At 40.7% G+C, this 12,282-nt stretch overlaps 1 protein-coding gene across 1 annotated transcript in view; it reads right to left on the bottom strand.

The window, feature by feature from the left end:
- Positions 1 to 12,282, bottom strand: part of CDC73 (cell division cycle 73) — a 128,859-nt gene that overhangs the window by 113,642 nt on the left and 2,935 nt on the right. The window contains exons 2-6 of the mRNA XM_048498741.1: positions 9,981 to 10,086; positions 6,948 to 7,017; positions 6,425 to 6,487; positions 6,294 to 6,346; positions 5,301 to 5,389 (exon numbers count right to left, since the gene is read on the bottom strand). Coding sequence (XP_048354698.1) covers positions 5,301 to 5,389; positions 6,294 to 6,346; positions 6,425 to 6,487; positions 6,948 to 7,017; positions 9,981 to 10,086 — 381 coding nt within the window. The remainder of the gene's footprint in view (positions 1 to 5,300; positions 5,390 to 6,293; positions 6,347 to 6,424; positions 6,488 to 6,947; positions 7,018 to 9,980; positions 10,087 to 12,282) is intronic.

Below are 12,282 nucleotides of genomic sequence, written 5' to 3'. Positions count from 1 at the left end.
ACCAATTCACTCTCCTACAGCTAAATGTGGCAATCTGTATAAACACTGAATGTCCTGTTAGTACCCACCCCTCAACAAGAGACCCACAGAATAAAAAAAAATACAGACATCAAAAGAGAATGGGGAAGAGGAAATTGAAGCAACATACCAGAGCTCTACTTCAATCTCTTGTCTATATTTTAAGTTTTATGTATTTGCAATTAATGATCAGTGAAGGGGACTCTCAGTGGCTTTGTCACTCATCTGAATTTACCCTTTCCCCATATTCAGCATCATAACATAAACATAAAAGACTTATTAAGTTCTTCTGGTTCTGTGGTCTCTTCCCAGTCTGGTCAAGGATGAAAGGAAGATCTAGTATTGATTAACCTGTGTCATGAATGACAAGACTGAGAAGGTGGTGGGATGAATGCCAAAGGTAAGACTTTGGGATAGTCATCCACCATTTGTCACTATTGAAGACCCTAAGAGACTCATTAGCAGGGCTAAATGACATTGAATTTGTTATACAGACACTAATCTACTTAGTGATTAATCCTGACTGGATGCCCAAAAGGAAAGAAAAGCATTGTTCCTACTCCCAACCAAAGCAATCTATATATCTAATAGCCACAGTAGGTTTATCTGCAGCTATCTGAATTTGAAGTTTGGGTCCACAATAACAGAACAAATTTTTCTCCAAACATGGGGAACAGCAAAAGAGAGAAATGGGGAGGTGGCAGAAATAGAGAGAACAGTGATGCGGTGAAGTGTAATGTCATGGACCAGACAGATCCAAGAGTTACCAAAAACATTTCTGTTGAGGAATCAGCAAGTAGCAGAAGTGATACAGGAAGAAGCCCCCATGGGGTTGCACTTGAACCCACTGTCAGGAAACAGGGCAGTGACCCCTCAGCCTTCCACCTCTGCGATGACTGCAGAAAGTTAAATGATACTCTCCTCATTTTCCTCATCACTAGAGCAAGGATAATTGATTGCAGGAACACACCTGAGGCAACTAGCAGGTACACAGCATTACAGACTCTCTGAGTAGCACTGTGTTTATAAGAGGGTAGCTGGGTGGAAACAATGTGTCAAATTGCTACTGATCTTGTGGCTCCTGCTCTGAATTCTCTGCTCCTCCTTGACCTGAATCTCTGGACTTTGGGATTACTCTGGGACTAACCCTTCTGCTGGAAAGGCACATTCATATGTGAATGAGAGTCAGTGTGGTGTTTGAGTTCCAATCTGCCATGGAAACTTACCAGGTGGCTTTGGGCCAGTCAGACTTTTAATCTACCTCACAGGGTTGTTGTGAGAATAAAACTGAGGAGAGGAGAACCATGTAAGCTGCTTTGGATACCCACTGGGACAAACAGAAGCCACCATGCCTAAAATTTATATGAACACTCTAGCCCAACTGGTCCGGAGTTTTGGGTTGAGTTGCCACAAGTGGGTTGATGACACCCAGTTGTATTTGTTGATGAGTGTAACAATTACCAACACTTAGCCTTATTTTCTGCAAGAGAACTGCTGCCCCCAAGAAGTTGCTTGTGTTTGGCTGGCTGCGAAAGGCCAGAATTCTAAAGGAAGCATGAGGAGAGTTTGAGGGGAGTTCTGATTATAATGCCAGCGTGAACAGTTGTGTGTTCTCTGGTGGTTTGAGAGTTGGTTTGAGAGTAAGCTTGTGAGTGTGTGTGTGCTGGGCTCCATTCTAGTTGGTTAAGCTACTCTGAGGGACTGGAGGGTCGGATTAAAAGGAGAATCTGTACCACATACCTGGTGTTAACAAAAACAGTACTTCTACATACACAAACAGGTTGCCTGGTTGTTTTGTTTCTGAGGGAAACACCACTCAGATATTAAGCAGGAAGACTTATGAGAGTGGAGGTAGAGACAAAAATAGGAATTGGCTTCCTGAAAGTTAGCTGGAATTCCTGCTCTTTTAAGCAATGTGTGGGCTAGACATGTCCAGTAGAGAGGATTGTCTAGAACAGGGGTAGGGAACCTGCGGCTCTCCAGATGTTCAGGAACTACAATTCCCATCAGCCCCTACCAGCATGGCCAATTGAGAAGCCCATTGCTGGGACAGAGGCTGATGTGGGGAATTGTCAGTTCCTGTTTATCCTGAACATCTGAGAGCCGCAGGTTCCCCACCTGGTTCAGGAAGTCTAGAGATTAAATCTTAAGGAACTGTTCTTGAAATACTTACCTGAAGGAAAAAGAAAGGTCTTTTAAAACCAACAGTAAGAACAACTGAATATAGAATCACTTAAACTGGTGTGTTCATATATTTTAAATAAATAGAATGTAACTTGAAGACAATAAGCTAGTGACCTGAGCCAAACTTGTAGCACTTATGAAGAGAGATAAAGTAACATCTTGTATATATTAACCACTAAATACCAGCCTTTTGATTATTGACATTTTGTTCCTTTGCCAAAATCAGTTTGCTTGGTGGGTGTAAAGAAAAACTTCTAGTCCCATCTTTTACTTTAAAGCCTGTGATGCCCACTTTTTGTTTTCTGACATAAGGAAAAAGGGTTCTTCTTGTGTTCCCTCAGAGCAGTTTCTCTGACTATCTGAAAAATGCTCAATGACCCATGAAAGTGACAGTTATAATTTTGGTAGGAAAACTCCTGAGGGCACCTTGCCAGGGCAAAACAGGAGGAAGTTGTCTTAATGACCAATCAGCCAAGTGCCACCTCAGAATTTGACCAATTTTGAGGAGACCATGGTGAAATGGATGAAGCAGAGCCAGCTGAAGTTAAATCTAACAAAGATAGAAGGGCCTGTGACTGCGCCAGGCAGATATAGGAATGGGAGCCAGCTCCTGGATCCTGACAGTGGGCAACTGACACCTAAGCCATCTGTCAAGAGCCAGGGTATGATCCTGGATGCCTCCTTTTTGTTGGAATCACAAATGTGATTCCAGGTCACAAATGTGGCCAGACTGGCATTTTCCACTTTCGCCACATCAAGAAATTGTCGCCCTATCTGTTTCACCCTACCTTTGCTTCAGTGATCCATGCAATGATCATCTTTAGATTGGATTACTGTAACCTGCTCTACACAGGGCTGCCCTCGAGTCTCCTGGTCCAAAATGCAGTTGAACAGGTCTTTACAGGGCCACTATGGAGGGCCCCCATCTGTCCAGTGTTTTATCATCTATGTTGGCTCCAGGTGGAGTACTAGATCCAGTTCAAGGTTTTAGTTTTACCATTTAAACTCCTTAACCGTCTGGGACTAGCATATCTGCAAGACTACCTCTCCCAATATGTTCCCCAGAGAGCACTGTATCATGCCAATAACAACTTGCTGGTGATCCATGGCCCGAAAAGTCTCTATCTGTTCTCAGGTAGGACCAGAGGTTTTTTGGCTTTGGTGGAATGTTCTGTCAAATGAGACCTTAGCCCTGCAGCATTATCTCAGTTCCGCAGGGCCTGCAAAGCAGAGCTGTTCCACCAGGCTTATAGTTGAGGGTAGCAAAGGGGTTGTGTCCATCTTACTGGCCACTCCACACCTCACATTCCTGTTCCTCTTCTTGTTAGTGTGATTGGAATTATACGTTAGTTATGAAGCATGGGGAACTGCCTTGAAATTGTTCTACCATTAGTTAGATTAAGAGTCATAGGATTTATATTTGAAATATTATTGCATGTCATAATTTTATAGTATTTGACATTCTGTGGTATGTTGAAAGCCACTCTGTGGTTGGGGACAGTGGGGTAAAAACAAACAAACAAACTGATAACCTCGCCCAATGCTAGAGAGCTTTTCAAATGATTGACACAACTACTTAATCTTTCCTTCAGAAGCTAATTTAGATAACAGAAGAACTAACACCTTACACATTCCATATAAATGGCATTTTAATTTACTTTTCTCCTTTTAACTATATTGAGGGCATGGATACAGGAATGACTTTTTAAATACTGCTAAGAAACAGGAAATAACCACCCCTTCAGCTATCTTCCCCCATACTATTTGCTACAAGTTTGCCATATGCTTAAAGAAAGCAAGCAAGCAGTAATACTTACCATCTGATTTTTCAGAAGAAACAGCTAGATAAAGAATAGGGTATGCAAGAAAGAGGCAAAGAACTGGGACTGACTACTGATAACATAAATCCTACTGCTTGCTATATGCATTAAATCCACCTACCATGCCTAGCTGTGCTATTCTACATGAGGTATGTGGACCCTCAGGTAAGTCACAGGTAAAGCTGATGGCAAGAAAGTTGTTAGCCTGTGCTGTGGGCAAGGCCCAAGTTATATGCTTCAAGAAAATCCTGCAGCTACCCTGACACCATTTTCCTCTCGTTAATAGCATCCACTTTTCATGAAATATACTGAACCTGCTTTCATTTTTAGAAACTTCTCCATCCTTTCCCAGCTTTCTTTTCTCAGGTCCAAAAAAGAAGCTGTGAAACTAATTTGCCCAAGGTCCAAAGTATTCTGGCCAAACTGCAATTTGGTCTTCCAAATCTAAAGCTGCAAAATTTGAGAGAAAGTCCTGCTGAACTCAATGGGATTTTCTCTTCTATTAAATATGCATAGGATTAGCCTTCCCAACAGCATGTTGGGAAGGCCAGGCTCTTTGCTTAAACAGAAGGTGCACATCATATCTTTTGACCTTTTCCAGTGTGTTCCATTAAAAATAGCTATTTCCTATTAGAACAATGAATCAAAGAGCAGCAAGATGTTTCACACAATCAATGTTATTTCCATTTTCAGGCTGCTTTAAAATGGCACTGTCCAATTTTGCTGTGACACATTGAGAAAAGTTTATATGCTGAGAGGAGTTTAGATTCATATACAGTTTTTTCTCTTAGGCAAAGAGTCTCAAAGCGGCTTACAAACTCCTTCCCCTTCCTCTCCCCACAACAGACATCTTGTAAGGGAGGTGGGGCTGAGATAGTTCTGACAGAACTGTGACTAGCCCAAGATCACCCAGCAGGCTTCATGTGTAGGAGCAGGGAAACAAACCCAGTTCACCAGGTAAGAGCTCACCATTCATGAGGGGAATCAAACCCAGTTCTCCAGATTAAAGTCCACTGCTCTTCCACACTACACCAGGTGTTCTATGAAAGCACATTCACAATTCTCAAATTACTGTATTTACTCAAATGCAACACTAATTGTTTTCCCCAGGTATATCATCCAAAAAAGAGGGGGTTGCCTTACAATCCCATACAAGTTAGTTACATCCAATAATTTTAAAATTATGTATAACTTTTCAAGTGGGGGTTGTCTTACATTGAGGGTCTTCTTCCTTTAGAGTAAATACTGTAATAATATCACGAACAAAGCAAAGCTTGCCTGATCTGCTCTGTTTGCACAATGCCTTCTTTGTGCCCCTCAAGCCGAGCAGCCAGTCGCTCTTTGTCCAGGCGTACACACTCTTCATCCTAGGAGAGAAACAGAATAGTAAGACTATGCCGGTCTTCCTTTGACAGCATGCAGTTGTAGCATTAGACAAGCTGCATGATGGGCCATGCAAAGGGCCTTTACTAGACTGTAACAAGTTTACTTAGACCAGGGGTCTGCAACCTACGGCTTTCCAGATGTTCATGGACTACAAATCCCTGATGGGATTTGTAGTCCATAAACATCTGGAGAGCCACAGGTTGCAGACCCCTGACTTAGACTGAAGGGTCACAAGGAGCCCAAGTCCACGAAGCAGTGAAACTGAGATGCTGAGTTAAGACTAGAAACTTGCATTGGTTGCTCATGGCATTACTCTCCCCTACTTGTCTCCATCTATATTTAATAGCCAGTATTAACCAAGACGTTTTAACATAAACCCAAATGGTTATTGCTGAATGATTAACACCTGAAGTATAACTAGAACTTTCGCTATGGTACATAATGCATTCCTGATATCTCATGTGAGCAAAGAGGAAGTTCTCAACAAGTCTTTACCTAATATGGTGTAGGATGGAACAAACATAAAATCAGTCTCACGAGCTGGTGAGGACTGTAAACTTATTTCTTCCCAAACAAAATTCAGCCTCCACCCTGCACTGCCAGGAGCAGAACTGGCCATTTTTGAAACTAAAAAAGACTTTCAGAAGTAGTTCATTGGGTATTGGCAATCCAAAGAAAAACAAAATGCCAGTGATTTATTGCAAACCCATTGCTTAAGCCTTAACAGCCTTCAAATTCTGATTTTTATTGAAAAGATTTTCCTTTCCTTATACAACCACAAAACATAATCAGCTGCATTCAGGAGAATATCATAAAAACATTTATTCAATGGGTTGTAAAAGTAACAGAAGACAAAAAGTGTACAGGAAAACATTGCTCTCTTACTTCTATTCTTGGTTTCTTTGCTTCTGCTAGTATTTCATCAGCTGCTCTTTTAACTACAAAAAAATTAAAAGTATTAATGAGGCAACCTTTTGCAAAATGGATCATTACTACCCTTGATAATCAAATCATACCTTGAGTGGATCGCTGAAGACCTATTTCAAGTGGTGCGCTTCTGTCTATACTTGATGATGTTGCTAGATGGGAAAACACCAATAACAGATCATTATTTTCAAAAGGCACAGAAACAAAGCAATCAGCAGGGGGGAAAGGAGCAGAAAAGACAACCTGGCAATAATAAAAGGGGTCTAGAGCTATTTTTCCTGACTAGCCATTTGTGTATACATTATACATTTAGCACAAACGATATCCCTGATTGCCAACTTTGCTTAGCGCACATTTTATTGGACTACTGCTTGCCCTTTTTGGGGAAAGACAATCAAGAGCACTCAACCATTCAGATCCTCATCTAAATTTCATTTTAACTCTGATTTCTGATTCCTATATAAGTTTAAGTTTCATTAGAAAGAGGAGCATTAGTAATTCTTAGTCCCAGCTATATATACATACACCTGTATGTGTATATACACACACACGGCCGATGAAAAATTCTATCATTTGCAAAAAACATTTAACAGTTAAATGCTCTTAACTTACATGTTTCCCCATTTAGGTATGCAAGTAGATCTTTTCTGTCAGGTCTTCTTACTACCGGAATGTTTTCAGTCTAAAAAGAAGGCAAGTTTGGTAAATGAACAACAACTTTAAAAGCATACTTTCAAAACAAACCCAAACTAGAAGCCTAGATGATAAAGTTTGCTGTCAAATTGCTTCTTATACCTCAGATATAAACAAGCATGTTACATACACAGGCTTACCAATATAATGAAACTCAGCAAAGGTGCTGATGGAGTATTCTGTTGAGATACATATACCAGCACTGCTGAGAGAAGTCCATCAGATACTAATGAAACATTCTAAATGCCATGTGACAGAAGGGAGCTGAGCTTTGGGCCCTATATCTTTAATACCTGAAGGACAAATCATGTGTTACATGCAGACATATGCAATCAAAGCCCTGAGAAGTGGCTGGATGTGGCAGAGAAAAAAATGCTTTATCCTTTATTCACACATGACAAGGAGAAAAGGGAAATCCAAGGAAAGTCACAGGCAGAAGATGCAGGTAGCATTTTGTCTTGCCCACTTCAAACTGCCCCATTTCAAAGTTTCTTCATCTAGAAGCAAGCACAGTTAAGAGTACCATATGAGCTTGCACTCAAAAGTATTTAACAATTAAAAAAAAAGAATATCAATATACTTGCTTGGAGCCTGTTATCGTTTCAGTATGATTAAATATAGCAGAATTGACACAGGGATGAGATCTTTAGGTATCTTATCAATAGCACTTCATTTCAAATCAAAGAATTTCAACTGGTTCCAATTACATACATTTCATTAAGTCTAGAACCATCAGAGAACAACTGATAAATGATTTTACCAATATTTTAATCTTTCTGAAAAGCAAGATAGATTCAGGGCCAATTACAGCCCACACAGTGCATGGCTGGTATGAAGGCGTAGATAGGTTAGGTCAGTGGTGGCGAACCTTTGGCACTCCAGATGTTATGGACTACAATTCCCATCAGCCCCTGCCAACATGGCCAATTAGCCATGTTGGCGGGAGGACTGATGGAGAAGTATGAATCCCATAACATCTGGAAGCGCTCAAGAAGGATTAACCACCACGGAAATTAGATTAAGGAGTTAAAAAAAACAGATGTGACTATTTAGTGTGATCCAGTGATTCAAAAACTGGGGGACTAAAATTCAAAATCCCGTCCATCACTCACTATGTGGCTTTGACTCATTCAATTCCCCACCACATAACGAAGTTAATATTATGACCAATCACAATTCTTCATTCTTAAAATTCTAATCAGTACACATTTAGTTTTCTAGCATGCACTTTTTCCAGTGCCCAAGGATAACAATATGAAAGTTACACGCAGTGTTATGCCCATAGTGTTACAAATAACAAATAATTGAATACTCCTTTAAATACACCAAATTGAACGATCTTTAAACGCATTAAACCTGTAAAATACATGATTTCTTCCAATAAGACTGGATACTAAAACACATCTAAGCGCCACTTTCTGAGGTCCAAGACATTCTAGATAAATAAGACAAAGGTGTCAATATATCAAGGGAATTTAATGATGTTTAAAAACATGATTTTAAATGTATTTCAATGGTTCATGGCTGCCAATGCCAAAATTCACGTGAAGTCACAAAGACTGTTTCTCCATTCTTCTGGTGATGTTAAAATTATCTCCATTCCCATTGTTTGTTCTCTGAGCTTTTATAGCAAAGTGGTAATTTCTTAGAGTTACTTTGTCACAAACCTATAGTGTATTTATTTGCTCTTCTTTTGATGCTCTCTCTTGTTCTTTCAAGAACAAGGCAAAGCACAGGTCAAGCAGGAAAATAAGAAATACCACAGTGATGTGCAAAATTACAGTTTGTAAGGATAAATGGATAGGGAAGGAGACCAGTACAAAATGGCTAGCTTCTATTACATAAAATAGGGGAACCTCCATTACAAGATACCTGCCATAAAAGAGAACATTTTGACTGCAGAGATGGATGAGCAACCTCTTCAGATAGAGTAGCTCTCTGCTCCTGTATCAAACCAACCTGAATGGACATGTCTGTCACCAATTAACATAGATCCAGCACTCTGTAACACATGATGGTGTCACAGGAAACATAACACTCCCACATCTTACAACAGAGCAGAAATGGAGAAATAGCAGACAGGGCCTGATTTTTTGACATTCTGATCCTCTGAATTTGAAATGTTCAGTTCTGAGCCAAAGCCATATGGTACTCTAGGAACAACGCAGACACTAGATGCAGAAGACAGGTTGAGACATGCACTATACTGGAAAGAGGGTGGCACAGACAGTAGTTAGCAAACTGGCAGCAAGACTTAGAGACGCCTCCTCTCACTTCACCACTCCTCCTCCAGGAGTAAATGAGTCCTTCCCCTTCTAGCTGTAGGGCAGGCAATACATGATTAACAGATATTCCCTGCTGTTAAGGCTAACCAGAATTTCCCTCGATTTAGCTCCTCAAACCCCCTTCAAATCACAGTTTCTGATCCTGGATTACAAGAAATTCTAGTTGGGTTCAGTGTTGCTAAAGTCATTCCAGTGAAGCTGAGTGACATAGGAGGAGATAGGAGTCTCTGTGGAAAAGCATTAGCAAAGGCTGGCCACCAATTCATGAACGGTTGTTAAAAAGGAGTCAAAGTTATGGCTGTACTGGTCTATAGTAAGATGCAGAAAATTCCATGCTCTGTGTATATTTTAATAATTAAATGGGCCAAGCAACAGCAGCTGAATGTCTGAAGCCCAGAATATCTTCGGTGCCAGCCAAAAAGTTAATATGAAATTTCAAATCTACAAAAAGTGGTTGCAAAGCATAAGAGCTAAGTGCACTGATGCAAATGCATCCAATTTAAGTAATGTATTGCCAGACTGTGATTTTGCAGTTACTGCTTTGGAATTTTTTTTAATGTTAAAGGTCATATTCTCAAATGCTATAAGGATTTGGTTGACAAGCAGGAAATATAAAAAGTAACGTCACCAAGTAATGTCAGAATCCTATTCTGTGGGACATATTTACCGCAGCACGCCGGACATAAACAGGATGTGAAAGATGCACATTATTCAACAGGAACAAAATTGAATCCAAGGTATAGTACTCCCTGGGCTGGCCTTCTTTTCCAGTCCTGTAAAACATGGAAAAATAAAACAGAGAAAATGGTTTAGAAACAACATATCCAAAAACTGGTTACGTTCTGTAGGTGAGCTGGGAGGACTGACTATACTGATGTACTGAAATAAGCTTGTGCAATGAGCAGCTTGGTTACTGCAGTACCTGGAACCAGAGTGAGATATCCCATATACTGGCAAACCTGTTGGATGGTCTCTTAAGAAGCCTATATTAATTGGGGCGCTAAAGATTTTACCAGTGGAAGTTTGGATACTCCAATTACATTTTAAGAAAATACTAAAATATGCATTCGTACAGTAAAAGCTGTTCTGCAATGTTTACAAAGCAAAATCAGCCAACCTGCTTGCCTTCTTCCCCACCGCAGGTGACTGACCTTCTGCCTTTTATCATCTTGATCACCACAATTATTTCTGCTGGCCTGGGCCTACAGGGTTAAAACACAGCAAAATTTTCTCTTCATCACCCTTACTATTAAGATTCACTTAATTCAACTGGAGCTTAAGGTAGATTCAATGTAATGAACTACTGAAATGAGAACCTGCACCAGTAAACCCTGGATTAAGTGTGGATATGACTGTACCTCAAACTAATTCCATCAGCAAAGAAACAAACTAATGCTGATGGTTACAGTACAACCCAAAAAAGGATAATAAAGCTGGCCACATTACAATACTGTAGTGCATCACTTTTTCCCACAGAGGTGTCTTACTGCAGCGAGAGCAGTTAAGCAAGCATTTCTTCTAGAACATCTTTTTGTGGGCAAAGAAGTGATAGGAGCAGACTCCTATGGAGTGTACATTTTACAATATATGACAAATATAGCATAAGATGTTCAACAAGATGTCCATCAGAACCAAAATGATGGTTCACAGACTCTCACCCTCCTATTCATAATAATAATAATACATTACCCAGGACTCTTACTTATGTCTAGCATTGAATGACCCACGACAATGACTTACTTTCTAAGTCAAATCCCATCACACTATCACACCCCTCCCTGGGACAACACCACAAGCATGCTCTCCCAAGTGATACTGAAATATGGCTCATTTACACTATAAAATCATTTTTTTCGAGGAAAGAGGTATATGAAAATCTGCTAACTTGATTCATATTTGGTTATGAACAAGGGGATTCTTGGGAGACTCTCAGCCAGGAGCAGAACTTCAGTGGCATTTGTCCTGCAATGGCATAGGGAAATGTTTTCCAAACTTTTTTTCCCCATGGCCTGGTTATTTTAATACCTCTTCTCTGCGACCCATTAAATTTTCATTGCCTATTTATTAGTAAAATAAAACAAATTTGAATGTCCCTGTGCTCCAGTTGTTCCTTCCCTCCGGCTCCTTCACTCTGCTCTCCTTCTCTGTCTTGCTGCTCCTCACTCACTCTAACCAAGGTGCTCCCCAAGGTGCTGCTTCCACCTCTACCTCCCTCACAGCACCAGCATCTGCCGTGAGCGGTGGTTCCGTCCCCGACCCCTTTCTGTGTGGTTGGCTGGCCAGGGAGGAGCCCCGAAGCTGCTGTATCATCTAGGCTGATCCGGTTCCAGGTGAATGGTGCCCTCTGAGCAAGGGCAGGGGTGGGGGTGGTTGGCCTCAGCCCTGGACATTAGGTGACCCAGCATTTTGCTTTTGTGACCCAGTGCCAGATGCTGAGTCACGACCCACCATTTGGGAAACACTGGCATAGGGGATGTGAGAAAGTCATGTTTATTTATTTATTTATTTATTTATTTATTTTATTAATTAGATTTATAGGCCGCCTCATCCACAAATCTTTCTGTCCACAAAAAACGAAATTCCTGGACAGAATCTCATGAACACATTATGAGGTCTTAGACAAACCCCTCTCTCTGTCAACCTCAATCCTACATCAGGTTCCATTTGAAAAAGGCACCACATTTCCCCTTAAAACTTCACAACAGAAGGGCCAAGGAATTTATTTTTGTTTTTACTTTCTAAATTTTTAGAAACCTCCAAAAGGCTTCCAGTGGCATAGCAGACAAAAAATACAGGGGAAATAGTGGCTCAGTGTGGATGCAACTGATCTTCCACAATTGCGACAGGAGGTCAAAATGGCTGCTTTGGAATGTGGACTTGATGGAATTGCACCCTGATGAGGTCCCTCCCCTGCTCACCCCCCCCCCCCCCCACATCACCAGGAATTTCCCAACCAAGAGTTAGCAACC

The sequence above is a fragment of the Sphaerodactylus townsendi genome, linkage group LG05 (genome assembly GCF_021028975.2).
Source record: "Sphaerodactylus townsendi isolate TG3544 linkage group LG05, MPM_Stown_v2.3, whole genome shotgun sequence".
Classification (NCBI taxonomy): Eukaryota; Metazoa; Chordata; class Lepidosauria; order Squamata; family Sphaerodactylidae; genus Sphaerodactylus; species Sphaerodactylus townsendi.
Note: the sequence above shows the minus strand (reverse complement) of the source record. Positions and strands in the feature narration are given on the sequence as shown.